Source organism: Ochotona curzoniae, unplaced genomic scaffold (genome assembly GCF_017591425.1).
Source record: "Ochotona curzoniae isolate NIBS_2020 unplaced genomic scaffold, NIBS_Ocur_1.0 scaffold_4701, whole genome shotgun sequence".
NCBI lineage: Eukaryota > Metazoa > Chordata > Mammalia > Lagomorpha > Ochotonidae > Ochotona > Ochotona curzoniae.
In genome coordinates this window covers 49776456-49803735 of record NW_024467122.1, presented here as the reverse complement: position 1 = coordinate 49803735, position 27280 = coordinate 49776456, and the positions used below count along the sequence as shown (strand labels likewise).

The following is a 27280-nucleotide window of genomic DNA, read 5'->3' as shown; positions in this document are numbered from 1 at the left end:
ATCCCATATGGCCGCCAGTTCTAATCCCAGCAGCTCCACTTCCCAGCCAGCTCCCTGCTTGTGGCCTGGGAAAGCAGTGGAGGACGGCCCAAAGCCTTGGGACCCTGCACCCGTGTGGGATACATGGAAGAAGTTCCTGGATCCTGGCTTTGGATCAGCATAGCATTGGCCGTTGTGGCCATTTGGGGAGTGAATCATCGGACAGAAGATCTTCCTCTCTGTCTCTCTTCCTCTCTGTGTATCTGACTTTCCAATAAATAAATAAACCTAAAAAAAAAATTTATTTTAGGGTCCAGCACAAAAGCTTAGTGGCTAAAGCCTTTGCGTTGTATATGCCAGGACCACATAAGGGCGAGCCAGTTCATATCCTGGCTGCTCCACTTCCCATCCAGCTCCCTGCTTGTGGCCTGAGAAAGCAGTGGAGGATGGCCCAAAGCCATGGGACCCTGAACCCTCATGGCAGACCCAAAGGAAGCTCTTGGTGCCTAGCTTCGGATCAGCTCAGCTCCAGCCTTTGTGGCCACTTGGGGAGCGAACAACACACAGAAGATCTTTCTGTATCTCCTCTCTGTAAATCTGGCTTTCCAATTAAAAAAAGATTTAGGCCCAGAGCAATAGCCTAGTAGCTAAAGTCCTCACCTTGCATGTGCCAGGATCCCATATGAGTGCAGGTCCATATCACAGCGGCCCCGTTTCCCATCCAGCTCCCTGCTTGTGGCCTGGGAATGCAACAGAGGATGACTCAACTCCTTGGGCACCTGCACCTAAATGGGAGACGTGGATGAAGCTCCTGGCTCCTGGCTCCTGGCTCCTGGCTCCTGGCTTCACATCAGCCCAACTCTGGCCATTGCAATCATTTGGAGAGTAAAGCAGAGAACGAAAGCTCTGTGTGTGTGTCTTTCCTTCTCTCTGTAACTTCATCTTTCAAATGAAAATAAAATAAACCTTAAAGAAAAAGATTTACTTATTTGAATGACAGGGTAACAGAGGGAGGCCAAGAGGGGTGGAGAGAAAGACAGAAACATCATCTGTCCTTTGGTTCACTTCCCAAATGGCTTCAACTGCCTGTGCAAGGCCAGGCTGAAACCAAGAGCCAGGAAAGCTGAGATCTGTTGCATTCCACGTTCATTAATAGAGCTGCTCAGAAGCAGAGCTGGGACTAGGACCAGGGTCCCCAGCATGGGGCAAGCAGAGTCTCAGCTAGACCTAATGGCTGCTATGACACTGATTGACACACAGTGACTGAGCATAGTGTGACATCCTAAGAAATCACAGCAGGTATAATAATCAGAAAATGAATGTAACTGGCATATCATTTCTCTGTGTTGGAACCATTCCAAATTCTATTAGCTATTTTGAAATACTCAATTATTTTTCTCAACCACAGCCATTCTCTTGTGCTACTGACATTATAAGTTCTTTTTGTTTGTTTGTTTGTTTGTTTGTTCTAAGATTTTTTTTTGTTTGTTTCAAAGGCTGAATGGGGCTGGCATTATGGTACAATGGATTAGGCTGCTCCAAGTGATAAAGGCTTCCTATAAGGGTATCATTTCGAGTCCTGGCTGCTCCATTTCCAATTAGCTCTCTGCTTATGTGCCTGGAAAAGCAGAGAAAGATGACCCAACTGCATGGACCCATGTAGCCACATGGGAGACAAGAATGCAGTCCTTGGGACATCATGATAACCTAGTGACCAAATCCTTACCTTACACAGGCCAGAATCCCACAAGGACGCCGGTTTAAGTTCCAGCTGCTTCACTTCTCATCCAGTTCATTGCTTGTGGCCTGGGAAAGCAGTCTAGGATGGCTCAATTTCTTGGGACCCTGTATCCACATGGGAGGCCTAGAAAAAGTTCCTGGCACCTGGCTTCAGACAGACTTAGCTCTGGCCATTGGGGTCACCTGAGGAGTGAACCAGCAGACAGAAGATCTTTCTCCCTGTCTCTCCTCTCTGTAAATCTGACTTTGCAATAAAAATAAATAGGGCCTGACATAGTGGCCTAGCGACTAAAGTCCTTACCTTGAACATTCCAGGATCCTATGCGGGCACTGGTTCTAATCCCGGCAGCCCCACTTCCCATCCAGCTCCCTGCTTGTGGCCTGGGAGAGCAGTGGAGGACAGCCCAAAACCTTGGGATCCTATACCCATGTGAGAGACCTGGAAGAAGTTCCTGGCTCCTGGCTTCAGATTGGCTCAGCTCTGTCCGTTGCAGTCACTTGGGAAATCTTTAAATAAATAAATAAATATTTTTTAAAAATGCAATCCTTGGTTCTTGGCTTCAGCCTGAGCCAGCCTTGGCTGTAGCAGCATGTGGATGGAAGATTTTTTTTTTCTTTTCCTCTTTGTCCCTCCCTATCAGTTTGCCTTTCAAAGAAAAAAAAAAAAAAGTGACAGGAAGAGACAGAAAACAGAGAAACAGATCTTCTATCCAGTGGTCACTCCTCAAATGACCACAATATCCAGAGCTAAGACAGGCTGAAGCAAGGAGCTGGGAATTCCTGTCTGGGTGCCCCAAGCTGACAAGGACCCAATACTTAAGCCATCTTCCCCTGCTTTCCTGGGTGCATAAGCAGAAAACTGGGTCAGAAGTGGAGCAGCCAGGACTCTGATGGTTGCTGATAGAGGACACCTGGGAATCTCCTAGAATTGTGAGCAGCAACTTGACTCCCACCCATACAAAGGAACTTCTAACCAGATCCAGAACTATTTTGAGCCTCACAGCTAGCTAAATCCTAGTAGCTGGACTTTGCAGTGGCTGAGGCCAAGAAAACGTGAGCACATTTCTGCAGAGCTGTTGGAGTCCTGAAGCAGCAGTATCACCAGTGAGCAATGCATACTCTGGGGCCTCTAAGAACTCTTCTGAACCATAAACTGCGAGAGTAAGGCAGGCACTGTGTTTTTCCACAAAGCTCTCCAGGGGTTCTGCTGCCTGAGAAAGTTTGAGCACTGTGGGCAACAAGGACTGCCCTTCATCGGCCTCCAATCAAGCAATGCCTGATGAAGGTCCTGTGGTGTCTGTACATGTGGTGACTTCCTGGGTCTTCAGCGTTACATGGGCACAGAGAATAAGAACCAGGAATTTATCATCTAGTCAAAGGAGGACATATGCTTGTGGAAAGGTAACTGGTAGGCTAAGACACCTGCATCCTACGTCAGAGCACCACAGAGCCAGACTCTCAGCTCCCTGCCCCCAGCACCCTGGGTGACAGCAGTGATGGTTTCCCTGATTGGATCCACATGGAAAAGGGCACTGCATTCCTGACCCCACTGTCCAGGCATTTGGGGAGTGACCCAATTGGATGGATACTTTGTCCCTCTGCCTCTCAAGTAAATTAATACTTTATTTTTTTATTTTGTGGTTTTTTTTAATTTTGTTTCTTTTTTGTAGCAGATTAATAATTTTAAAAAATGATCTTTAGTAAAATTTTTAAAAATGCATCCAGTAGGGGCCAACATCACAGAACAGTAGGTTAAGCCTTAGCCTGTAAGGCTGCCATCCTATAAGAGTACTGGTTTGATTCCTGGTTTCTGCAAGTCCCATTCAGCTCCATCAATGCTGATACATCTGGGAAAGTGGCAGAAGGCAGTTCAAGTGCTCAGACCTCTGCCACCCACGTGGGTGACCCCCCAAGTGGAGGTCTGGACTCCTGGCTTCCAGGACCAGGCTCTTGCAGCCATCTGTAGAGTGAATCAGTGGATGGAAGATTTCTCATTCTTTCTGTGTGTAACTCTGCCTCTCAAATAAGTACATCTGAGATTAAAATAAATCAGTAAGTAAAAGAGGTAATCAGCAACTCTGGGTAGCAGGCAGTACACCACGCAGGCTGTGCAGGGGGCAGGATCCCAGGCAGTTTCAAGGACAGCTGAGCCTGTAGGTCTGGCTGGCTGGACAAAGTTTTGAGGTTAACTTCTGCTAGCTTTCTTTTAGATTTATTTATTTTTATTGGAAAGGCAGATTTTTATATAGAGAAAAGGTCTTCGATTTGCTGGTTCACTCCTCAAACGGTCTCAACAGCTGACTGACACTGAGCCAATCCGAAGCCAGGAGCCAGACCTCCTATATAGCTGCAGAGTCCCATATGCAGGGGGCTGGACAGGAAGCAGATCAACCAGGAGATGAATGGCCTATATGGAATGCCTTGCCAGGCACTTGCAAGCAAAAGAATTAGCCAACTGAGCCATTCCGCCATGCCCCATTCCTGCTAGGTTTTTGAACAAAGACTTTAAGGGGGTGGGGTTTGGAAGCACAAGAGGCCGGATTTCCCATTAAGGACTGGCACAAAGGCCAGAGGAGTGGGCACTTGTCTCCACAAGACGGTCATTCACGCAGTGCTACCTGGCTGTGAAGCCTTTCTCACGGTCCCCGTGAGCAGCCCGGGTGGTCACACCGCTGCCGGGTGCGGAGCTCTGCACGTGGTCACGCGCGCGGCTGACCGCCCAGGTGTCTGAGGGACCCCTGGCGCGGCCATGGCAGTCGTGTGTGTCGACAGAGCTGCGCCTGCTTGACCTCAAACGGCGTGTCCTGGGTGCCTCTAACAGGCCTAAGGCACAGTGGGGCCTCGCAGGCGGTCCCTCCGGCGCTCAGCGGCCCGCGACGCCAACAGAAGACACCGGAGCACTCGGCCGACCCGCCTGAGGCGGCGCGGCGCAGCGGGGCGGAAGCCGGACGCAGGACGCCCGCGGCGGCGGAAGCGCGGCGGCGGGGCAAGATGGCGGCGCCCAGGTGGGCCGTGAGTAAGTAGGTGGAGGAGCGGTCGGAGCAACGCCACAGTAATCGGGGTGGAGGACCCAGAGGCCGTTTATCAGAACCCGCTACGGAGCGGCTGCGGCGCCTTGCGTGCACAGATCTCGGCCAAGGCATCTCATCCACGCGCAGCAAGCCCCGAGACGCTGTGGTAGGCGCTTTACCCTCGCTAAATTCCTGTTGTTATGCACAGGCTGGACTTGGGATAGGTTAAGCAACTTGCTCAGCTGCACATACCTAGCTGGAGCTGAAAAAGCAGGTGTCTGTCACCGCCGCTCCCACCCCCCGCCGGGTCTCGAATTCTCTCCTGTGTGGAGAGGTGGGCTGCATGTGACCCTTGGATCCTAAGACATCCACGGAGAAGGGAGTGGAATCGTTTTCACGTCTGCCAGAGTTGAGTTGTTAACATGCTGTAAATTTTCCCTTTATTGAGTTCAGTCTTCCTTCGGGCTGTCTGGGTGGGCCCTGGAGCGAAGAGATTTACCCCTTGTTTCTTGGCAAGACTTCTCCACCTCTAGATACAGTTTAATGACTCTGGCTGTTGAAGTCATGACCAACACAACTAGTGTTGTGTGCTTGCCGGGTGTGAGACTGTCTGATTCCTTTGTGTAAATTTAACACCCCCGTGAGCCAGGGACAGTTGCTGGGAGAAGCAGGTGCAGTACTCAGAGTCCAGTTTTGTGGTAAAGCTCACAGGTAGTCCAAGCAGAGCCTGGATTTAATGCAGGCAGTCCTTTAACCTAGGGGTCAGCCCCATCCAGTAAAGGGCACACCTGTGTATGCTCTTGGCTGTCACTCAACAAATACATCCGCTCATTAGAGGTTCTATATTAAATTTAAGGCAAAAAGCTGAAGACACGTATTTGTCCCACTCCATCCACTTCTCTTGGCACTTTTTCATTTTCTCCCTTCAGTATTCAGTCTTGTTAAACTTTGGGGATTTTCTTGCCTCCGAAATCCCATAATACCAGTTTTTTAATGTCTTTTTTTTTTTTTTTTCCTTACTCACTGGGATGCACTGCTTTTGTAAGTGTATGCAGGACTTCCTGAAGCTTCAGAGAAAATGTGCCTTATGATAAAAGAACATATAGATTTAGATTTCTTTGCAGCAAAATTACCTTTTAAGTAGCTAAAGCTTTTTAAAAATTGTTGTTTAAATGAGATTGAAAGAGACAAAAAGAGAAAGGGCTCTCGTTGTCCTCACTCCAATGCCTGTAGGCCTGGAGTCATGAACTGGAGTGATAGAAACCCAGCTACCAGAGCTGTCACATTAGCATGAAACTGGAGCAGGATCAAAGCTATGGGGTACAGGCGCCTTTTTTTCTTCTTCTTCTTCATTTCAGAATGATTTGTTAATTTCATTTCACGGCAGATTGACAGGCAGCGGTAGCAGCTATATGGAACATTGCACGATGTTGAGGTTGGCAAATCATGAAGCATATGGAACTTCTAGGAAACCAAATTTTTTTATGTCTACCAAAGTCTGCCTTCAGTGATGGCTCTTTTAGAGCTGGGTTGGACTCCAAATGACAAAATAGGGGACTGGTGTTGTAACGTAGTGGGTTAAGCTGCTGCCTTGAATGCCAGCATTCTTTGTGAATGCTGGAATAAATCCTAGCTGCTGGTGAAGACAGGAGACAGCTTAGTCCATTCTTTTTTTAAAAAAAGACTTATTTATGTTCATTGGAAAGGCAATTTTACAGAAAAAAAGGAGAGACAAAGAGAAAGATCTTTTACCCACTGTTTTACTCCTCAATTCGTTGAAAAGGCCAAAACTGAGCCATCCGAAGACAGGAACTTCTTCTGGGTCTCACACGGGTGCAGGGTCCCAAGGCTTTGGGCCATCCTCTACTGCTTTCCCATAAGTTAGAAGCTATATGGGAAGTGGAATAGCCAGAACAAAAACTGGTGCCCATATGGGATCCTGGTACTTGCGAGGTGAGGCTTTAACCAGTGGGCCATCATACCAGGCCCAACTTAGTCAATTTGTAAAAACAAAACAAAACAAACAAAAAATAATCCCAAAGGGTTGTCTCCTTTTATAGCAGACAGAATCAATGAAGCTAAAGACTTACTAGGAGATCAAGCTAAAAACAGAAGCAAATGTATGATGAATTTTTAGCTCCTGTTAGTTGATGTATCTGAGTACCAACTTTTATATCAGAATGCCTCAGAAACCACCCAAAGCAAAAAGATCTAGCATTTTGACTCAGCCCCTTAGAACTCAGGCTTGTTTCACCTTAATTTCTGTATCTTTATAATCCCTGTATCTCTGCCCAGATAGAGTAACTTTTTCATTTTCAGAGTAAACTTCGAAAAAAATGTTTTAGTAGGGCCCGAAGCAGTAGCCTAGTGGGTAAAGTTCTCATTTTGTATGTGCCAGGATCCCATATAGACACTGGTTCTAATCCCAGCAACCCCGTTTCACATGTACCTCCCTGCCTGTGGCCTGGAAATACAGTCGAGGAAGGCCCAAGGCCTTGGGACCCTGCACCCGGGTGGGAGACCCGGAAGACCTCCTGGCTCCTGGCTTGGGATTGGCTCAGCTCCAGCCATTGCGACCACTTCGGGAGTGAACCATCAAACAGAAGATCTTCCTCTCTGTCTCTCCTCTGTATATCTGTCTTTCCTTTTTTTTTTTTTTTTTAAGACTTATTTATTTTTATCACAAAGTCAGATATACAGAGAGCAGGAGAGATAGAGAGGAAGATCTCAAGTCCTATGATTCACTCCCCAAGTGAGCGCAACGGCTGGTGCTGTGCCGATCCAAAGTCAGAAGCCAGGAATCTCCTCCAGGTATCCTACGCGGGTGCAGGATCCCAAGCTTTGAGTAGTCCTCGACTGTTTTCCCATGCCACAAGCAGTGAGCTGGATGGGAAGTGGAGCAGCCAGGATTAGAACCAGCGCCAATATGGGATCCTGGCGCATTCAAGGCGAGGATTTTAGCTGCTAGACCACGCCTCCGGGCCCCTATGTCTGCTTTTCAAATAAAAATAACTAAATAAATCTTAATAAATAAATAAATCTTAAAAAAAAAGATTTGTTTTTATTGGAAAGTTAAGGGGGAGAGACAGAGAACAAGATTTTCCATCTGATGCTTTGCTTTGCTCCCCAAGCAGCCGCAACAGCCAGAGCTGTGCTGATCTAAAACCAGGAGACCAGAGCCTCTTCCAGATCTCCCACACGGGTGCAGGGTCCTAAGGCTTTGGGTTGTCCTCGACTGCTTTCCCGGGCCACAAGCAGGAAGCTAGATGGGAAGTGGGACCGCCACAATGCAAACCAGAGCCTTTATGGGATCCTTGTGCAGTGAAAGCAAGGACTTTAGCCTCTAGGCTGTCACACTAGGCTGGACACTTTTCTTAATAGTAGCAAGCTCAGGAGTTCCAGACTAGTCAGCCAGCTTTACAGACATATTTTGCTTGGCGATACCAAGAAGTTTTTGTTTGTTTAATTGAGAGAGAATTTACATGCCATGAAATTCACCATTTTGAAGTATATGATTAAATGCTTTTGAATAGACACCATGTTGCAACCAGCATCACTCTCTAGTTCAAGAACATTTTCACTCTGTGAAAGAAGCTTCACATGCCCTAGCAGTGAAACCACTGCCTCCTCTGACTCCCTCACCCCTGGCAAGTCTGCTCCCTGTCTGTGTGGATTTGGCTGTTCTGGACATTTCATGTAAATAGAGCTATACAAGATGAAGCCCCTTGTGACTGGCTTCTTTTAGCTGCCGTAACATATACAAGAGCTACATGTTATTCCCCGTGTCTTCAAAGCCTGTCCCCTCCACATGGATATACCACTTTGTCCTTCAGTTTCATGAACATTTATATTGCTTCGGCTTTGGCTATTATGAATAATGTTGTTTGGAACATTGATGTACATATTTTTGGTGAACATATGTTTTTATTTTTGTTGGTATATACCTGGCAGTTGAATTGTTGGATCATATGGTATCACTATGTTTAACTTTTTGAGGGTATGCCAAGCTAGCTGTACCATTTTTTTCATAGCAGCTAGCTGTACCATTTTCATTCCCCACCAGGATTATATCCAGGTGCCATTTTCTCCATATCTTAGTCAACACTTGTTATTCACATCTTCCCTGCTCTTTTTTTTTTTTTAAGACTTTCTTTTTTGAAAGGCAGAGAGACCCAGAAAGAAAGAAACACCTTTCATCTTCTGATACACTCCCCTAAATGTCCACAACAGCTGGGGCTGAGTTGGGCCAAAGCAAGGAACCTGGAAGTCAGTCAGAATTTCCCTCGTAGGCTACAAAGACCATTACCTGTTTCCTCCCAGGCTGTACTTTAGCAGGAAGGTAGAATTTAAAGTAGAGTCAGGACTTGAACCCAGGCACCCCACACCCAAGCTGGGATGCTGCCCTCCAAGCAGCATTGTAACCACTATGCTAAAACCTTCCCCCACCTTGTGGTTGTGATTTCCAGTTCTATAATGACTGATGATGACATTTGTCCATTTTTTTCAATTGGATTATTTGTCTTTTATTTTTGAGTTGTAAAAGTTCTCTGTATGGGCCCAGTGTAACAGACTAGTGGCTAAATCCTCGCCTTGCATCTGCTGCAATCCCATATAGGTGCTGGCTCATGTCCTGGCTGCTCCACTTCCCATCCAGCTCCCTGCTTGTACCCTAGGAAAGCAGTAGAAGATGGCCCAAAGCCTTGGGATCCTGCACCCGTGTAAAAGACCCAGAAGAAGCTCCTGGCTGCTGGCTTTGGATGGAATCAGTTCTGGCCAATGTGGCCATCTGGGAAATGAATCAATGGGTGGAGGATCTTTTTGTTGTTTCTTCTCTGTAAATCTGCCTTTCTAATTAAAATAAATAAATCTAAAAGCAAAACTCATATTTTTAAAAAAGTTTTCTGTATAATCTAAATGTAGTCTTTTACCAGTTAACATGATTTGCGAACATTTTCTCCCATTCTATAAGTTGTTTTTTTACATTGTTGACAATGATGATCTTTGCAACACAGAAGTATAATTTTGATGAATTCCGTTTTATGTTTGGTTGCATTTGGTGCTGTATTTAAGATCTTTGTCACCTATTCTGAGATCACAAAGAGTTTTATAATTTTAGCTCTTTTATGGAGGTGTTTGACTAATTTTGAATCAGGTTTTTGAATGATATGAGACAGGGGAAGGTCAGACACCATCCTTTTACATATGGCTATCCAGTTATCCAGTTATCTGAAAACCATTTGTTGAAAACACAGTTTGAGTGCCCCTAATCTGATAATCTGAAGGCTGAAATGCTTCAAGATCTGATTTTTTTTTTTTTTTAATTTGAGAGGCAGAGAAGAGAGACTATAGAGAGCTCTCATTTGTTGCTGATTCATTCCCCAACTGCTGACAAGGGTCTGGGCCAGGGCAGAAGCCAGGAGCCAGGAAGCCATGTCAGGGCACCCGCGTGGGTGGTGGAGCCTCATTACTTGAGCCATCACTGTTGGCTCTCGGGATCTGCGTCAGCCAGGAAGCTGGAGTCAGGAGTGGAGCCAGGTATGTGATTCAGGTTCACAGACATGGGATGCAGATATCCTAACCATCGTGTTAGCAACCAGGCCAGATAGCTGTGCATATATTCTGAAATCTAAACAAGCTCCAAACTCTAAAACCTTTTTGATCCCAGTCATTTCAGAACTACTCAGCCTGTACTCTTCTTCTTCATTTGAAAATCTTGTCCTTGTTGGAACTCTATCAGCTATAACTCTGTCAAGTTAGTCTGGACTCTCAAGTCCATCTGTATATCTTTCCGCATACTAGTAAGGTCTGATACCAGTTGCTTTGTATTTGAAATTGGAAAAGTGTAACCTTTCCAACCTAGTTCTTTTACAAATATTTTTGGTTGGTTGTGTTCCTTGCATTGATATATGAATTTTAGGGCCAAATAGTCAATTTCTACAAACACAGGCAATTGGAATTTTGAAAGACATTGCATTGAATCTGGAGATTTGGTCGGTATTTCCATCCTAATAATATTAAGTATTCCAATTTGTGAGCACAGGATGTATTTCTGGTTGTTTGGGTCTTCTTTAATTCAACAGTGTTTTATATCTTTCAGTTGGCAAGTCTTGAACCTCTTGGCTTATATTTATTCTGAAATATTTTTTTCTTTTTTCTGATGGTATTGTAAATTAAATTATTTTCTTAATTCCATTTTCTTATTGTTCTTTGCTAGTCTGTAGACATGCAAATGATTTTTATGTATTGGCCTTTTTCAGCTCAGGCTTGTTTTGTTATTTTTTTAAAATAAATTGACAGCTTTCATTTATTAGGCATGCAGTTTTTTTGGACATTTGTTTTGAAAGGCAGAGATGTACATACAGAGTAAGCTCCCATTCCCTGATTCTTTTTTTTTTTTTTTTTAAGATTTAATTTTATTTGAAAGTCAGATATACAGAGAGGAAGAAACATAGAGAGGAAGATCTTCTGTCCGATGATTCACTCCCCAAGTAAGCACAACGGCCGGTGCTATGCCAATCTGAAGCCAGGATCCAGGAACTTCTTCCAGGTCTCCCACACAGATGCAGGGTCACAAGGCTTTGGGCTGTCCTCAACTGCTTTCCCAGGCCACAAGCAGGGAGCTGGATGGGAAGTGGAGCTGCCGGGATTAGAACTGGCACCCATATGGGATCCTGGTGCATTCAAGGAGAGGACTTTAGCAGCTAGGCTACAGCGCCGGGCCACATCCCCTGGTTCTTTCCCAATGCCGATAGTAGCCCAGGCTGAAGCTAGGAGCCAATAACAGTCCATTTCTCACATGAACCACAGAGACCCAGCCTGTATTTGAGCTGAGACCTAAACCCAGGCACTCCAGAATGGGTGTGAGCATCCCAACCATGTTTTAACCTCTGTGCTGAATGCACAGGCAGGTACACAGTCATCTGCATTTTTTCAGGCCTTTTGCTGCTTTAATTCTAGTGTTTTGTCACCCACAGATGTGAACAACCTGAGTTGGCTCTAAGTCCTGTTGCTAAGCTAGTGACATCAGAGAGGGCAGAGGAGGCCGGCAGTGGCCACAAGGGCAGGTGTGATAGAAGAGCATGAGTTTTCCTGAAACCGTGGAGGCTCAGGCTCTTTAACAGCCTCACAGAGACTCAGGGTTCAGTCACCCACAGCCCATCCTGTGTCTTGCTCCTAGGGGTGAGTAAGAGGGAAGCGCCCCTGGAAGCTGTGCTGAGGAGGCAACATGCTGTCAAGACCCAAGCTAGGGGAGTCCGAGGTGGACCTACTGCGCTTCCAGAGTCAGTTTCTTGCATCTGGTGTGACTCCGGCTGCAAAACTGGTGAAGAGAGCGAACAGGAGAGGTGGCGATGCCAGCACCACCCAGCCCCCACCACAGGACCATCGGGACGTGGTGACACTGGACAGTAAGTGCCATGGGGTCGCCCTCTTCCTCCTACAGTTGAGTGCTGCCCTTTGTTGTCTCTGTGGCTGCAGCACCATCTTACACATGAAGGAACTGGAGCCCAGAGGTGCCATCTGTCACCCAAGGGTGGTCTGGCTGGAGCCTCAGTCTCAGGACAGCTTCCTTGCTCTATATGGCTCCCCTTGCCTGGTGTTTTCCAGGAAGGGGTGAACGTCCTAACGTCTGGGTTTTGTTTATTTATTTATATTTCAGATCTCCCAGATTTGCCTCCAGCTTTGGTTCCTGCTCCTCCCAAGAGAGCCAGGCCCAGCCCCAGCCAGTGCCTGCCTGTGGATGAGGACCTTGAAGAGAGGTTGAGCAGACACGATCAGCACATCACTGCAGTCCTGACCAAGATCATTGTGCGTCTTGCCCCAGCTGAGGGCTACGAGGCGTCGTCCTAGGGCAGCAGGGGTGATGGAGCATAGGGTCTGCACATTCCTAGAGGGGGTGACTCAGAAAGGTAGACCTGGGGAGGTGGGTGCTCGGCTCAGCAGGGAGGATGCTGTTTGAGATGCCCATGCCGCATGTCAAGTGCCTGGTTTAGAGGTCCAGCTTCGCTTGGCAGCCAGCTTTCTACCAGTATACCCCTGGCAGGCAGCAGGTGGTGGTTCAAATTCTTGGGTGCCTGTTACTCATGTGAAGGACTTGAACAGAGTTTGGGTTCCTAGCTTTTGTGGGCAATGGGGAGTAAAACTGTAGAGAGAAGATCTCTCTCTCTCTGTCTGTCTTGTCTTTCTGCTTTTCAAAATGTTTTTAAAAAGGCAGGTCGCTCTTGCCCCCTGCAGTGATTGTTGGGGCTGGGATGAGATCACAGTGTCCTGAGCAAGATGGATTTCTGACGAAGCACAGTGAGAGTCTCATTGTGCAGAGCTGGGCTAGCATCCAGCCTGGGTGACAGCCACCTCATCACTGCCTTGTGCTTGGTTGATACAGGAAAGAGATACAAGTTCAATGGCTGTGACGCTGCCCGTGCCCAGTGGTGTTGCCTTCCCCGCTGTGTTCCATCGCTCACGGGAGAGACAGGTAGGCAGATAACTGGATGGTGTGTGGGGAGCAGTGGGGAGTCTCCTGGTGCTTGATGCATGCAGATAGGTGGGTTTCATGACGATGAGCAGGTATGCTTAGAAAGCACCACCAGGCCCAACACTTTGTGTACCTACCTTCATTTAGCCCTCGTCATAGAGCCACGTGGAATAGCCAGCCTCATCCCTATTATTCAGATGAGAAAACAACCTGTTCCAAAGAGATACATACCTTGGTTCATACTGTATACCGTCTTTGTGGAAGAGCCAGAACTTCAGCCAAGCCCGTTAGATTTAAAGACCTGTGCTTCTGTAGGACACTGCTTTTTCTTCTCACTACGATTGTGACCCCTGGAGAGGGAACAAAAATGCCTTCTTGTGCCCTAAGTTTAGAGGAGTCGAGGGGAAAGCACAGTTAGGAGTGTCGACGCTTGGGGATTTTATGCCCTACAGGAGAAGCCAGCAATGTGTGGTAGGAAAAGCATCTTTGCCCAGGAGATTGCAGCAAGACGGACATCTGAAGCTGAGGTGTCCCCAGCCAGGGACACCACAACCCACCTGGACCCACCACAGGGTGAGCTGGGGTTGTGGGTTGCTTAGACTTAACCCTTCAGGAAGATAGGATTATCCAGTCGTTTCTGGATACACATCTCCCCTGCCTGGGATGGGAGGTGCATTTGAGCCATCATGAGAGGAAGCCATCTCATGTCTTTACATAGACAACTGAGTTTTTGGTGCTGGGATCCATAAGTGGACCTGGCCCTTATGTGACCCAGTAAGAAAGGGAATTAGGTAGAGGTGTTGCGCAGACATTCTGTGCAGGATGCGAGTTATCAGCAGATGGGATGAGTGCAGGTCCCCGGGGAGGGCAGCGGTGTAGACCTCCAAAAGTCAATTCTGGGGGAAACCATCCATGAAGGCCCAAGGGGATGTGAGGGCAGAAAAGCGAGATGTGCCCCACATGTGCCTACAGTCCATGCTGGCCGCTCCACCACACCCAGGCCATCTCTAGGATCTGCACCCATCTGTAGAGCCAATAGTGTTGCAAACTGAAGGTCAGGGCAGTGACGCTGATTGTGCACCTTTGCCCAGGTGCTGTGGCCTGTGAGGCACCCACTCCCAGGGACCAGGGCTGTCAGCTTACAGGCCATGCCCCGGGCTCTGAGGGACCCCTCCTGGCCACGGAGAAGAGACTCGGGAAGCAAGAGGCTGAACAGGAATCCCGGATCATCCACGAAGAGAACATGGCAATAATGCAGGCCATGTCCCATGAGGAGATCATGCAGGCACAGCAGGAGCTGCTGGCTCAGCTCGGTAAGGTGCCGGCCGTGGGCCCAGCTGGTCTGGAAAGGCTCAAGAAATCCAAGAAATCCATGTCTTGGGCTACCCTGCATTGTTTTGTGTTGATGCTAGTCCTGGGAGGGAGGGAGCACTTACCTCCTGTCACTTAAGCGAGTGCCCACTCACCTCCTGTCACTTAAGCGAGTGCCACGGCTCCATGCGAAGATATTCTCCCCAGGTAACATGGGCAGGGATTGCCGATCTGTTTGGTTTCCCAGGCCTGTGCTGAATTGTGACACTCTGCTACCCCATTGGAATGTGCATTCTGCCTTGTTTTCAGCCACACTTGGTAGAAGTACAGAATGTTCCCTTAGGTGACAGCATCCTGTGCTTCACCTCCCCCAGTTTCTGTGACCCAGACACCCCCAGTCAGTCTTCTTCCCCACTGTGTGACCACTCAGGGCTCATCAGGTGCTTAGTAACAGGTGCATGAGTGCAGGAGCCAAGAAAAGAGGAGTGTTCCCTTAAGTATCCTCCCTCCCACCCAGGTCAGCATTCATTCAGTTACTCCATAGCCACTTCCTTGGGACCTGTGACCTGGCTGCCAAGGGCAGTGACAGACACAAGAACCTAGACTAAAGCACTGTAGGAGGTGGAGGCCCTGCAGGTGAGAGCTGAGGGGGGAGCTCAGGACAGGGCTGGCTAGTGCTGGCACTGACCTTAGTGCCCAGAGGCAGGCAGTGTTTGACAGGTGCTGGCTCTATGGGAACTGGGGAGAATGCTCCTCACTCACCCTCCCTCCCCCTGCACCTCTAGACCCCAACCTCGTTGCCTTTGTGAGGTCTCGTGGCTGTGCACATGAGCAGGCAGCCAAGAACGCCACCAAGGTTCAGGGGCCAGGAGGACCCTCGGCAGACGTTGCCAAAGAGAAGGCTGTCGTGACATCTTCCGCCAGTGAACCCAGGAGGGAAGACAAACTGGAGCCAGAAGCCCCAGGTTTGGAGGAGGGGGGCTGTCCTTTGGTCGCTAAGAGTAGGCCTGGCCAATAGAAGAAGAGAGAAGGTTCTCTGCTCTTGGACTTGGAGCATCAATCCTCATTACTGGCTTTAAATTGGCCTCCAATTAGCTGCCTATCGTCTTCCTGCACATGCTTCCTGTGTTCTTATCCTGTCGCTGCTTCTTGTCCCCCTGCCCGGCGAGGGTCCCCTGGGTGACATGGCCACGGCAAACCCCTCCCTGCCCTGCCTGTAGTTTCCCCAGCTCCCAGCTCCCTCGTCCTATAGCTCATCCTGTCCCTTCTGTCCATGCTCAGGGTGGGGGGGAAAGGTGGCAGGGCCAGGGCAATGGGAGAAGGAGAATGTGATGGAAGCTGATGAGCGTGCCAGGCCAGACACAGAGAGGCCAGCAAAAACCCTTGCTTCCCAGAAACTCGATTATTTCATTAGGGATTAACAGAAGAAGAAATTGAATTACGGCAGCCAGGAACCTCTTGCCCTGGGAGTAGGTCTGGGCCAGCCAAGCAGGTCAGGTGGGAGTAGGGATGAGGAAGGAAGAGGATGTTAGAGAGGGGGTTCTGTATGCTGCCCCCAGAACAAAGTGGCTGCCCCTTCCCCGTGTGGAGAGCTATGCCTCCCAGAGATGCAGCCTATGTCCCTCCTCCCAACACATTGCATGGAGTTGGTAATGGTCTTGAGCTCTACTGGAGACATTTGCCTGCTGCCCAGGCCTAGTCTCGTGTTAACCACACCTGAGATAGAAGCTGCTAGATCCTGAGGCAGAGGAGGGCATGGCAGCTGCCGGGTGATGGGAGGGAGCCCCTGGGCCAGGGAGTCCTTTAGGAAGTATGCACACTTCCTTCCCCCCAGCTCTGGCCCTGCCCGTGACCCCCCACAAAGAGTGGCTGCACATGGACACTGTAGAACTGGAAAAACTCCACTGGACCCAGGACCTGCCCCCACTGCGGCAGCAGAGGACGCAGCAGGTGGGAAGGGCCAGGCGGCCCAGGAGGGCTGCATGGCGGGGGTGGGGTGGGCTGCCCTCTCATACATAGAACTCAGGCCCTTCACTTCCACTTATCCCTGACTCCACCCTCCTTTCCTGGCACCCTACCCAGCCAAAGGCCAGATGAGCCCCATTTCCCACCAGAAATAGAGTCAGGACCCGAGCCTTGAAAGGCCTGGGATTCAGGTAAGGGTGGGTGAAGGGAGGAAGTGGCTGCAGTGCCTCCAAGCCTACCATCCTTGTCTCCCTTCCTCAGAGGATGCAGGCTCGATTCAGTCTCCAGGGAGAGCTGCTGGCTGCAGATGCAGATCTGCCTACCCATCTAGGTCTGCACCATCATGGAGAGGAGCCTGAGGTGAGCTCGGGGCCCAGACAGGGCTTTGAGCCACCCCTGGAGGAGGACCTGTATGGTGACCTTTAGCCTCCCGTGTGCCTTGTTCCTGATTATGACCTTGCTATCCATTCCATTTTGTAGCTGCAAAACCTTGCTCTTTTCTCGCTCCTATTCTGGTCACTGCTAGAACTTGCCAACCCATTTTGGCACCATGCTTACCACACTCTCCCCAAGCTGTTCCTTCACAGGACTGCCTGCCCAGTTCCTCTGGTGCCACTCTGGCTGTGCCTTACCTCATAAAGCACCCTGCCCCATACCGCTCACAGGATAAACCCCTGTCCCTCAGCAAGGCCCGACAGTGCTTCAGTCTGGTCCTGCTGGCCTTGCAGCCACTTCTCTGCTGCTACTGCACTGTCCCCTCCCTGCAGACCCCTGTGCTCAGTGACCTCCAGAACCTGTGGCAGGGTGGACCATTACCCTTAACTGCAGGCTTTGCTGTCCACTCAGCCACATACCCTTCCAGGCCCCCTGCTCCTACCCTTGGGTTGCAGGGGATGCACGCAGGACTGCATCCCTGCATCTGCCTTGTGAGCTGCTCCTCGCTTCTGTCCCAGCCTCAGGCTCCTGGAGAGCAGAGTCTGGGGAGTCATGTAGTCACCTCTATTGAGTACTTCTGAGGCACCGCCCTGGCTCTCAGCTCCTTCTGATTTCTTGTGTCTCCCACAGAGAGCAGGGTATTCCCTCCAGGAGCTGTTTCACCTGACCCGCAGCCAAGTGTCCCAGCAGAGATCACTGGCACTACAGGTGTTGTCCCAGATCCTCAGCAGGGTGAGTGCACTCCTGGCCTCTGGGCTGCTCCCACCCCAGTCCCTAGCCTAGGACCTGACATTTCCCCTCCTCCAGCCCCTGCATACTCTGGCCCACTGCTCCATGTGCTAGCTGTGAGCCAGACCAGGCAGGTCCTCAGTGGGCACTTGAAGGGTTGGGGCAAAGACACATGAAGTGCATGTGGCACTTCAGCATGCAGCAGAGTTCTCTCTCTTTCTGCCACCAAGGCCCAGGCTGGTGAGTTTGCGGACCAGCTCGTGGGCAGCGTCTTACGTCTCCTGTTGGATGCTGGTTTCCTCTTCCTGCTGCGCTTCTCCCTGGATGACCGAGTGGATGGCGTCATTGCAGCCGCTGTCCGGGCCCTCCGGGTCCTTCTGGTGGCTCCTAGGGACGAGGTAGATCGACGTCTCTACTCCCCATGCTGGGCGTGCTCTGAATGGCCTTGCTGGCACTCCCTGCATCCCGAGGGTCCTGACACTCACAAAGCTTGCCTTTTCACTCCCACTCTCCACCCCTACCCCCTCTCCTCCCCAACCCCCATTTGCTGTCTTATGGCAGGAGCTCCTGGACAGATCCTTCTCTTGGTACCATGGAGCACTGGTGTTCCCTCTGATGCCCAGCCAGGAGGACGAGGACGATGAGGATGAGGATGAAGAGCCACCAGGAGAAAAGGCAAAGGGCAAGAACCCAGAGAAGGAAAGACGAGCCCCACCTGACCTGGCCCGACATGATGTCATCAAGGTAAAGGGAAAGTTCTCTTCCCACCCTGTGACCTGGGGAGTCCCCCACATAGAGCAAGAGGGACATCAAGTTTATCTCACCCTCAGGGACTCCTGGCCACCAACCTGCTACCACGGCTGCGCTACATCCTGGAGGTATCCTGTCCAGGACCCATGGTAGTCCTCGACATCCTGGCCGTGCTCGTCCGCCTGGCCCGCCATTCCCTGGAGGCAGCCACAAGGGTGAGAGAGAAGGAGGCCAGGAAGGGGCAACAAGGTGGGCCTGCTCCTGACCCTCTGCCTCCCTGCCTCGTCTGTCCTCCTGTCTCCCACAGGTCCTAGAGTGCCCTCGGCTGATAGAGACCATAGTTCGAGAATTCCTGCCCATCAGCTGGTCTCCTGTGGGAATGGGGCCTACCCCTAGTCTACACGGAGTGCCCTGTGCCATGGCCATGAAACTGCTGAGAGTCCTGGCCTCAGCTGGGAGGAACATTGCGGCCCGGCTGGTATGCAGGATGTGGGGCAGAAGTGCAACTGGGTGGGAGCCTGGCAGAGACTCCTACCCCTGAGTGGTCAGTGCATGCCCTGCTCCTCTTTGGTCTAGTTAGAAACGTAGCAGAAACCAGGTGACCAGGAGGTCTGTGACCTCTTGTCATGATTTGAAGTTCTCTGTCCAGACCCCAGATCAAGAGAGCCACACGTGCCCTGGACTCATCACCCAGAACTCAGTGGCCCTAGGAAAGGTGCCCAGTGCTTGCCAGAAAGAGTGGAAGTGGATGAGGATGTCTCAGCCCTGTCCAGGGTCTGGCCCTGGGGAGAGCTGAGCCGAGGGGGACCTGGCTCCCCCTAAGCCCCAGCTCTGTCTACCTGCCCCTAGTTGAATGGCTTTGACCTCCGGAGCCGCCTACGCCGCTTCATCGCTGAGGCACCCCAGGATCTGGCCTTGCCTCCAGAGGAAGCCGAGGCACTGAGCACTGAGGCCTTCCGCCTGTGGGCTGTGGCTGCCTCCTACAGCCAGGGCGGGGACCTTTATAGGTGAGGAGAGGCAGTTGGGAGGGCTGCAGGCTCCCTTGTTGGCCCCATCCGTTCTACCCTTTGGGCCTGTCCCTTGACCCGGTCATGGTTTGAGGTCCTCAGCTTAGAAGGAGGTGAAGAATGAGGAAGCAGGTGAAGGGACTTGGGGGTAAGAATGTGCCAAGAAGTGCTGGAAAAGCCCAGCCTGGCTATTCTGTGCATGGCACCTTAGTGTCTCATTCAGACTTGAAATCCCCTGCACTGGGGGCAGCCCTAAAGGGCCCCCTCTTCCCCAGAGTGCTCTGGCTCCCAAGGCCTTCTCCTTTCTGCTCCTCCTGCAGGTCGCTGTGGCATGCCAGGCCTTGGAGTCCCCTGTCCCTTCTTACATTGACAGCCTGTGACCCTTCCCTCCCAGGGAACTCTACCCAGTGCTGGTGCGGGCCTTGCAGGCTGTGTCCACGGAGCTAGCTGCGGACTGCCCGCCACCCCTCCCCATGCAGCGCATAGCTTCCCTGCTCAGCCTGCTCACCCAGCTGACCCTGGCAGCTGCCGGCACCCAACCAGAGTCCCTCAGGTAAGTTGGGGCTGTGAGCCTCCCAACCAGGATGTCCCACCAGCCATACCAGGCCCACTGGGCCCTGCTCCACAGGACTCAGTGGCTGCAGTTGAGAGGGGAATGAGGAAGCTCTCCAGCTCACCATGGCCATTTTCCACCCTCCCGCAGTGAGCCTGCTGAGGCTGGCCTGTCGGCACCCCCATCCTCGGTCACTTGGACACAGGTGTCTGGGCTGCAGCTTCTTGTGGAGCCCTGTCTGAGAAAGTCCTTGAACTTGCTGCCCAGACCTGAGAAGTGGAATGCTCTGGGCCCAGTGCCAACCGCCTGCCTGCTATTCCTGAGTGCCTACTATCAGGCCTGGAGCCAGCAAGTGAGTCTTGCCTACCTGCCTCCTGCCATGTCCCTGTGCCTACCTCTATCCACGTTCTTCTCACCTGCTCCCTCTGCCTCTCTTTCTCTCTTTCTCTCTCCTGCCTCCCCGTTCCCACCTTTTTTTCTACAGCTGTTTATATTTATAATGTATTTGAAGGACAGAGTAATAGAGACTTAAGGAAAGTCAGAGTTTTTCCATCTTGCCGGACGCCTACAGTCCTGGGAGGTCAACAACATCCAGGACTGGTCCAGGTCAAAGCCAGGAGCCAAAAACTCTGGGTCTCCTTTGTGGATGGCAGGGGATCCAGTATCTGAGCTTTCATTTGCTGCCCCCAGCCTTTGCCTTGGTCTTGCCTGGCTATTGCAACATTTGGGAGTGAACCAGTGGATGGAGGAACTCTCATAAAAAGAGGAGCTTGGGCCCGAAATGGTAGCCTAGTGGCTACCTTGAGCATGCTAGGATCCCATATGGGACACCGGTTCTAGTTCCGGCAGCCCTGCTTCCCATCCAGCTCCTTGCTTGTATCCTGGGAAAGCAGTTGAGGAAGGCACAAGATCCTGCACCCCTGTGGGAGACCTGGAAGAAGCTTCTGGCTCCTGGCTTTGGATTGGCTCAGTTCCAGCTGTTGCAGTTGCTTGGGGAGTGAATCATCAGGCGGAAGATCTTCCTCTCTGTCTCTCCTCTTCTCTGTAAATCTGACTTTCCAATAAAAAATAAAATAAATCTTAAAAAAAAAAGAGGAGCTCAAATTGGAGGAGCTCAAATAAAAACTGAAAATAAATTTTAAAAAGAGATCAGCATGCAGAAGTCACCTCCAAGCTGGCCTTTGGGGTTTCTGGAACAGGGGTGCTGGCTGGGGCACACAGCATCCTTGGCCACAAGTTCAGTGAGCCCCTTGGTCCTCCAGCCAGGTTTGTGCCCAGAGGACTGGCTTGAAGATGCGGAGCGCCTGTCACGGGAGCTACTGCTGCCACTGCTGGACCAGTCCACCCTGGACGGCCTTTGGGATTCACTTGGGTATGTACCGTGTGTGTGTGTGTGTTTATCTGGGGGCGGGAGGGGAGAAGGAGAGGCATCCATCTCCCTGTGGGATTCTTGGGTCTAATTTGCTGACCCAGCCCAGGATGTAGCGACTCTAGGCCAGCAGGCAGCCCACTGTGCGTGCCCTGAGCACTGTAGACGCCGGCATGCACATTTGTGCCCTGCTGCTGGTCCATCAGACCAGTGGTCCCCCAAGCTTCTGCATTTTGCCTCCAGGTCCTGCTCCCCTCTCTGCAACCCACTGTCCTGCGCTCCAGCCCCTGAAGCCCTCCCCAGCCTTGTGTCGCTGGGCTGCACAGGAGGCTGCCCCCAGCTCAGCCTAGCTGGCTCGGCCTCGCCCTTCCCATTCCTTACCGCCCTCCTTGTCCTCTTCAATACTCTTGCCCGGATCCACAAGGGGCTATGTGGCCAGGTAAGTGAGGCCTTGGGACCTGGGGAGGGGCCGATGAGGAGGGGGAATAAAAGAGCAAGAATCAAGAGGAAAGGGGGAGATCAGCGCCTGGGGAAGGACGCTCTCATTGCCAAGCGCTGATGTTGGCTGGAGGCAGGCAGCTGCCTGGGGAGTCCCAGAAGTCATCAGATCCCATCTCTAACTTGGACAAACTCCCTTTTCCTCAGCTGGGTGCTGTATTGGCTGCCCCAGGACTCCAGAGTTATTTGGTGCAGTGCATGGCCCCTCGGGCCGCCCCACTCCTCACACCCTTCTCTGCGTGGGCTCTGCGTCATGAGTACCATCTGCAGTACCTGGCCCTCGCCCTGGCTCAGAAAGCGGTGGGTTCCTCCATGTGCTGGCTTCTACCCCACCCCTCACCCTGGAGCTACACCCTCCCCACTTCCTTGCCTCTCTCCACTTTGTCCCTCTCACCTGTCTCCCTCCAATCTCACCCCTACACTGACTTACTCCCTGCCTTTTTCATGGGCAGTCAATATGCCAGCCCATGCCAGCCACCAGTGCTGCGCTGCATCATGCCACAGCCTTGGCCCTGCTGAGCCGGCTGCTGCCTGGAAGTGAGCACCTCGCCCACGAGCTGTTGCTGAGCTTTGTGTTCCGCCTGGAGTTTCTCCCGTAAGTCTAGGCCCAGGGACATCAGGGTTGTTGCCTTCCTGGGACTGGTTAAGCAAACAGCCCTGGCTGGGGCTGAATTGTCTGGGCTGTCATTTCCTCATCAGTTGAGATGAGCTGAAGCGCATCCCTGTGTGGCTGAGAGCTGGCGTTAGGGAACATTTCTGGGCCTCCCTGCAGTGTCTGTGCCATGAATCTCTGTTAACCTCATCTTTACTGCATCTTTATTCCAAGACACAGAGTCTTAATGTAAACTCGCCCAGGGCAGCCAGCCCTACCTGTTACTCAGCCTGTGGGAGGGTGTGGGGGTACAGAGCAGGCTGGAACCTGGACACTATGGGACCAGCACCCACTCTTGGCTTTTGGTCCCTGTTACAGAGAAAGTACATCAGGAGGCCCGGAGGCTGCTGACTTCTCTGACCAGCTCTCCTTAGTGAGCAGCGGGGATCCCCGGAGCCGGCGAGGGGCTCTGCTGGTGCAGGCCTGCCAGGACCTCCCCAGTATCCGCAGCTGCTACCTGACCCACTGCTCGCCGGCCCGAGCCAGCCTGCTGGCTTCCCAGGCCTTGTACCGAGGGGAGCTCCAGCAGGTCCCCAGCCTGCTGCTCCCTGTGCCTAAGGAGCCGCTCCTGCCCACCGACTGGCCCTTCCTGCCGCTGATTCATCTCTACCACCGCACTTCTGCCTGTGCCTCAGGGCTCCCGCCACCTGATGCGGAGGCCACAGCCCTGCGCAGCCTGCAGTGGGTACTGCTTCTAGAGAGCTGGCGGCCCCAGGCGCTCTACGCTGTGCCTCCAGGAGCCCGCCTGGCACGACTCATGTGTGTGTTCCTGGCAGACAGCGAGCTGTTCCGGGAGACCCCAGTGCAGCATCTGGTGGCTGCCCTCCTGGTCCGCCTCTGTCACCCTCAGGTCTTGCCAAGCCTCAAGCTGGACTGCCCACTTCCTGGCCTGACATCTTTCCCCGACCTCTATGCCAGCTTCCTGGAACATTTCGAGGCTGTCTCTTTTGGGGACCACCTCTTTGGGGCCCTGGTCCTCCTTCCCCTGCAGCGTCGGTTCAGCGTCACCTTGCGCCTTGCCCTCTTTGGGGAGCATCTGGGAGCCTTGAGAGCCCTGAGTCTGCCTCTGACTCAGGTATTTCTTCAGCCCACCAGGGCCTGTGAGGGCATCCTGCACTAGGCCTCAGGGCAGACCTGGGCAGTGGGGAGCTTGGATGGGCCTCATGTGAAACATGCCAGGCCCAGCTTCCTATGCAGTAGGAAATCTTGCAGTCTGGCTAAGGAGTCGTTTACCAAAGTCCGTGAGAATGGGAATGACTCCTATTCTAGGGATTAAGATCAGGATAGAGGGTGGAGGGAGATCAAGGTGGGCATCCTCTAAGAGAAAGGTGGTGTGGGGGTGGCAGGGTTTGACCTGACACCCAAGGGGAAGGTGTGAGGGAAGGGGATAGGGAGTCGAGCTTTAGAAGGCACCAGCATAAGGGAGTTTATGTTGGGGCTCGTGGGGAGATAAGGCTGGGGGCAGAGTCTCACAGGCCCTCAGCCGCAGGCTAAGCTGTCATAAACAGCAAAGAGTTAGGATATGATGAGATGTAAGTATACTCTACACCTATAAAGAAAAATACTTACTGGGAAATGGAGGACCTGTTTAGGAATCGAGAAGAGCATTGAGGTCATTTGTAACTTCACTACAAACTTTACTACACAGGGAAACCATTTTGGTTTTCTAATCTCTTTAAAATATTTTTCCAGCCCTTTTTTTAATGTGCTTATATATTTTTATGAAATCAGTGTTACTTTAATAAGGTTATTTTTTTAACATTATATAGTATAAACATTTCCCGTATCTGTTCTTCAAGCAGTCAACACTGTAAACGTTATCACATAACCCATCATGTGGCCGTGCCGCAGTTTATCAGAGCCTCTTGCTGGGTATGTGGAGTGCTGCAAAATGTGTCCTATTTTAAGGAACACTATGATAATGAGCACAGGACATAAACTTTACCTGTGCTTCTCTTGTGGTCATCTCCATGTAGAATCAGTAGCTTTTTCGAAAGAGAATTGCATGTCTACAAAATGTGAACTTCCAAAAAACTTGACATTGTGATTGAGCAGCTGCATGTGACCCTTTGAAAATTTCAATACTGAGTTCATTCAGTGAGTGCCATCAGGCAGCGGGAATGCACAGTTGCTTCTCAGACCCCACCATCCCCCACTTGCTGCTCTGTCATCTTTAACCTTGACTGTTGTGTGAGGGGAGGATGGCTGCCTGTCCAGTGTCCGACTCCTGTCCTTATGACTTGGTGTGTGCGAGACCATCAGCCACCCACCATGTCACCCATGGGTACACCTTCCCACACTCAGCCTCAGCATGTCTCTACCCCCTATCACAGTTGCCCGTGCCCTTGGAGTGCTACACGGGGCCTCCCGAAGACAACCTGGACCTCCTTCAGCTCTACTTCCGGGCCCTGGTTACGGGTGCACTGCGTCCTCATTGGTGCCCCGTGCTCTATGCTGTGGCTGTGGCTCACATCAACAGCTTCATCTTCTCCCAGGACCCAAAGAGCTCGGTAGGTTCCAGCCTCATCTTCAAAGGAGGGAAAGGAGCCAGTGACTCAACCAGCTCAGAGCCAGCTGGGCAAGGGTTGCAGGCCAAGCAAGGCTTGCTGTGAGCACCCACCCTTGGTTCAGAGCTACCTGGCCCAATTTTGTGTTTAGGATGAGGTAAAGGCTGCCCGCAGGAGTATGCTGCAGAAAACATGGCTGCTGACAAATGAGGTAAGCACAGGAGGGCAAGGGTGGGAGATGAGTGGACCATGGGGACAAGGACCTCCCCAAGATACAGTCACCCACCACGCTGTCTGTTCCCTCCCTGCAGGGTCTCCGGCAGCACCTCCTCCACTATAAGCTTCCTGACTGCAGCCTCCCAGAAGGCTTCGAGCTGTATTCCCAGTTGCCCCCGTTGCGTCAGCAATACCTGCAGAGACTGGCCTCAGGGGCGCTCCCCAGTGGGGTGTCTGAGACCTAGTGTAGTTGCTGCAGATGGAGAGATGGATACATCCGCCAGCGTTCACCAGCAGACACCTGGCTGGCCGTGGTGTCCTGAAGTCGGGCAGGTGGCAGAGAAGCCAGCACAAAGCTTGTCTCCCTCCTGTGTTGCTGGAGCTCGGTGGGAACAGAATGAGCCTGGCCACTTCTGATACCTGCTGGGGAGTGTAGGGGGCCTCAGCCATTCTCCGCCCCTTTGAAATGGGACAGAGCACGCCTCCCCTCACCCACACCACTCTCACCCTGGGCCAGAACACATGAACACTGCTGATGGGCATTGTAATAAAGGTTTTTGACAAACCTCTTTGGTTCCTGTCGTATTAGTTGGGTGTTGGTATCCAAGGGCTGGGCTGGCCCATGGCACGGAGAGTTCCTCCAGAACTCAGCATTCCACCAGATGGACAAGTGTTCTCAGTGAGATCAGCATCTGCTCTGACGGTGCGCTGTGCCTGAGGGCTGCTCTCCTGAGTCAGAAAGAAACCAAAACTCAAGGTAGTTTAGTAGCTGCCACATGTCACCATCTCCACTGTGAATGAGCTTTGCAGGGAGGATAGGCCAGAACCAGGGAGGAGTAGAGAAACCATGCATTCAGGCTCTCTGTCTAATCTGGTAGTTTTTAGATGGGTCTTGACTCTGGATTCAAACACTTAGGCTTTCTGGCCTTGTTGGCCATATGTATTACTAACTCCTGTTTGTAGGTTAACAGGGGCAGTGTAATGTGCCAGAATTCATCCTGTAGGTAGGTCAAAAGAAGCCACTCCTATATGGAATTGCTCAACTCAAAATTATCCAGTAAGTTTTATTAACCATTTCCTAACTATATTTGCAAATACTAGTGGTTCTCAAATTTACATGGCCTAATATTACCATGTTAAGAACCAATGGGCCCAGGCCCAGCACGGTGGCGCAAGTGATTAAAGTCCTCGCCCTGCACGCCCGGGATCCCATATGGGCGCCGGTTCTATCCTGGCAGCCCCGCTTCCCATCCAGCTCCCTGCCTGTGGCCTGGGAAAATGGTCGAGGACGGCCCAAAGCTTTGGGACCCTGCACCCACGTGGGAGACCCGGAAGAGGCTCCTGGCTTCGGATGGCATAGCATCGACTGTTGCGCTCACTTGGGGAGTGAATCATGGGACAGAAGATCTTCCTCTCTGTCTCTCCTCTCTGTATATCTGCCTTTCCAATAAAAAAAAAATAAATAATAAAAATAAATCTTAAAAAAAAAAAAAGGGGCCGGGCGCGATGGCGCAAGTGGTTAAAGGTCCTCGCCTTGCACGCCCGGGATCCCATATGGGCGCCGGTTCTAATCCCGGCAGCCCCGCTTCCCATCCAGCTCCCTGCCTGTGGCCCGGGAAAGCAGTCGAGGACGGCCCAAAGCTTTGGGACTCTGCGCCCGCGTGGGAGACCCGGAAGAGGCTCCTGGCTTTGGATCGGCATAGCATCGGCCCGTTGCGCTCACTTGGGGAGTGAATCATCGGACGGAAGATCTTCCTTTCTGTCTCTCCTCTCTGTATATCCGCCTTTCCAATGAAAAAATAATAAAAATAAATCTTAAATAAATAAATAAATAAATAAATAAATCTTTAAAAAAAAAACAATGGGCCCGGCGCCATGGCCTAGAGGCTAAAGTCCTCGCCCTGAACGTGCCAGGATCCCATAAGGCCACCAGTTCTAATCCCAGCAGCTCCACTTCCCATCCAGCTCCCTGCTTGTGGCCTGGGAAAGCAGTGGAGGACAGCCCAAAGTCTTAGGACCCTGCACCCGCATGGAAGACCTGGAAGAGGCTCCTGGCTTCAGACTGACACAGCTCCGGTTGTTTCAGTC

At 51.4% G+C, this 27280-nt stretch overlaps 1 protein-coding gene across 1 annotated transcript; it reads left to right on the top strand.

The window, feature by feature from the left end:
- Positions 1-4728: 4728 nt before the first annotated feature.
- RPAP1 (RNA polymerase II associated protein 1) lies at positions 4729-25752 on the top strand. Its single transcript, XM_040969400.1, has 25 exons — positions 4729-4896; positions 11908-12136; positions 12388-12536; positions 13111-13200; positions 13653-13773; positions 14292-14513; positions 15297-15476; positions 16346-16461; positions 16738-16836; positions 17542-17643; positions 17871-18038; positions 18202-18384; positions 18471-18605; positions 18698-18868; positions 19240-19397; positions 19792-19950; positions 20101-20302; positions 21213-21322; positions 21563-21758; positions 21965-22117; positions 22270-22412; positions 22788-23544; positions 24803-24979; positions 25128-25187; positions 25288-25752. Exons 2-25 carry the CDS (start codon positions 11956-11958, stop codon positions 25435-25437), a joined length of 4182 nt encoding a protein of 1393 aa, XP_040825334.1. The 5' UTR covers positions 4729-4896; positions 11908-11955; the 3' UTR covers positions 25438-25752.
- Positions 25753-27280: the final 1528 nt, after the last annotated feature.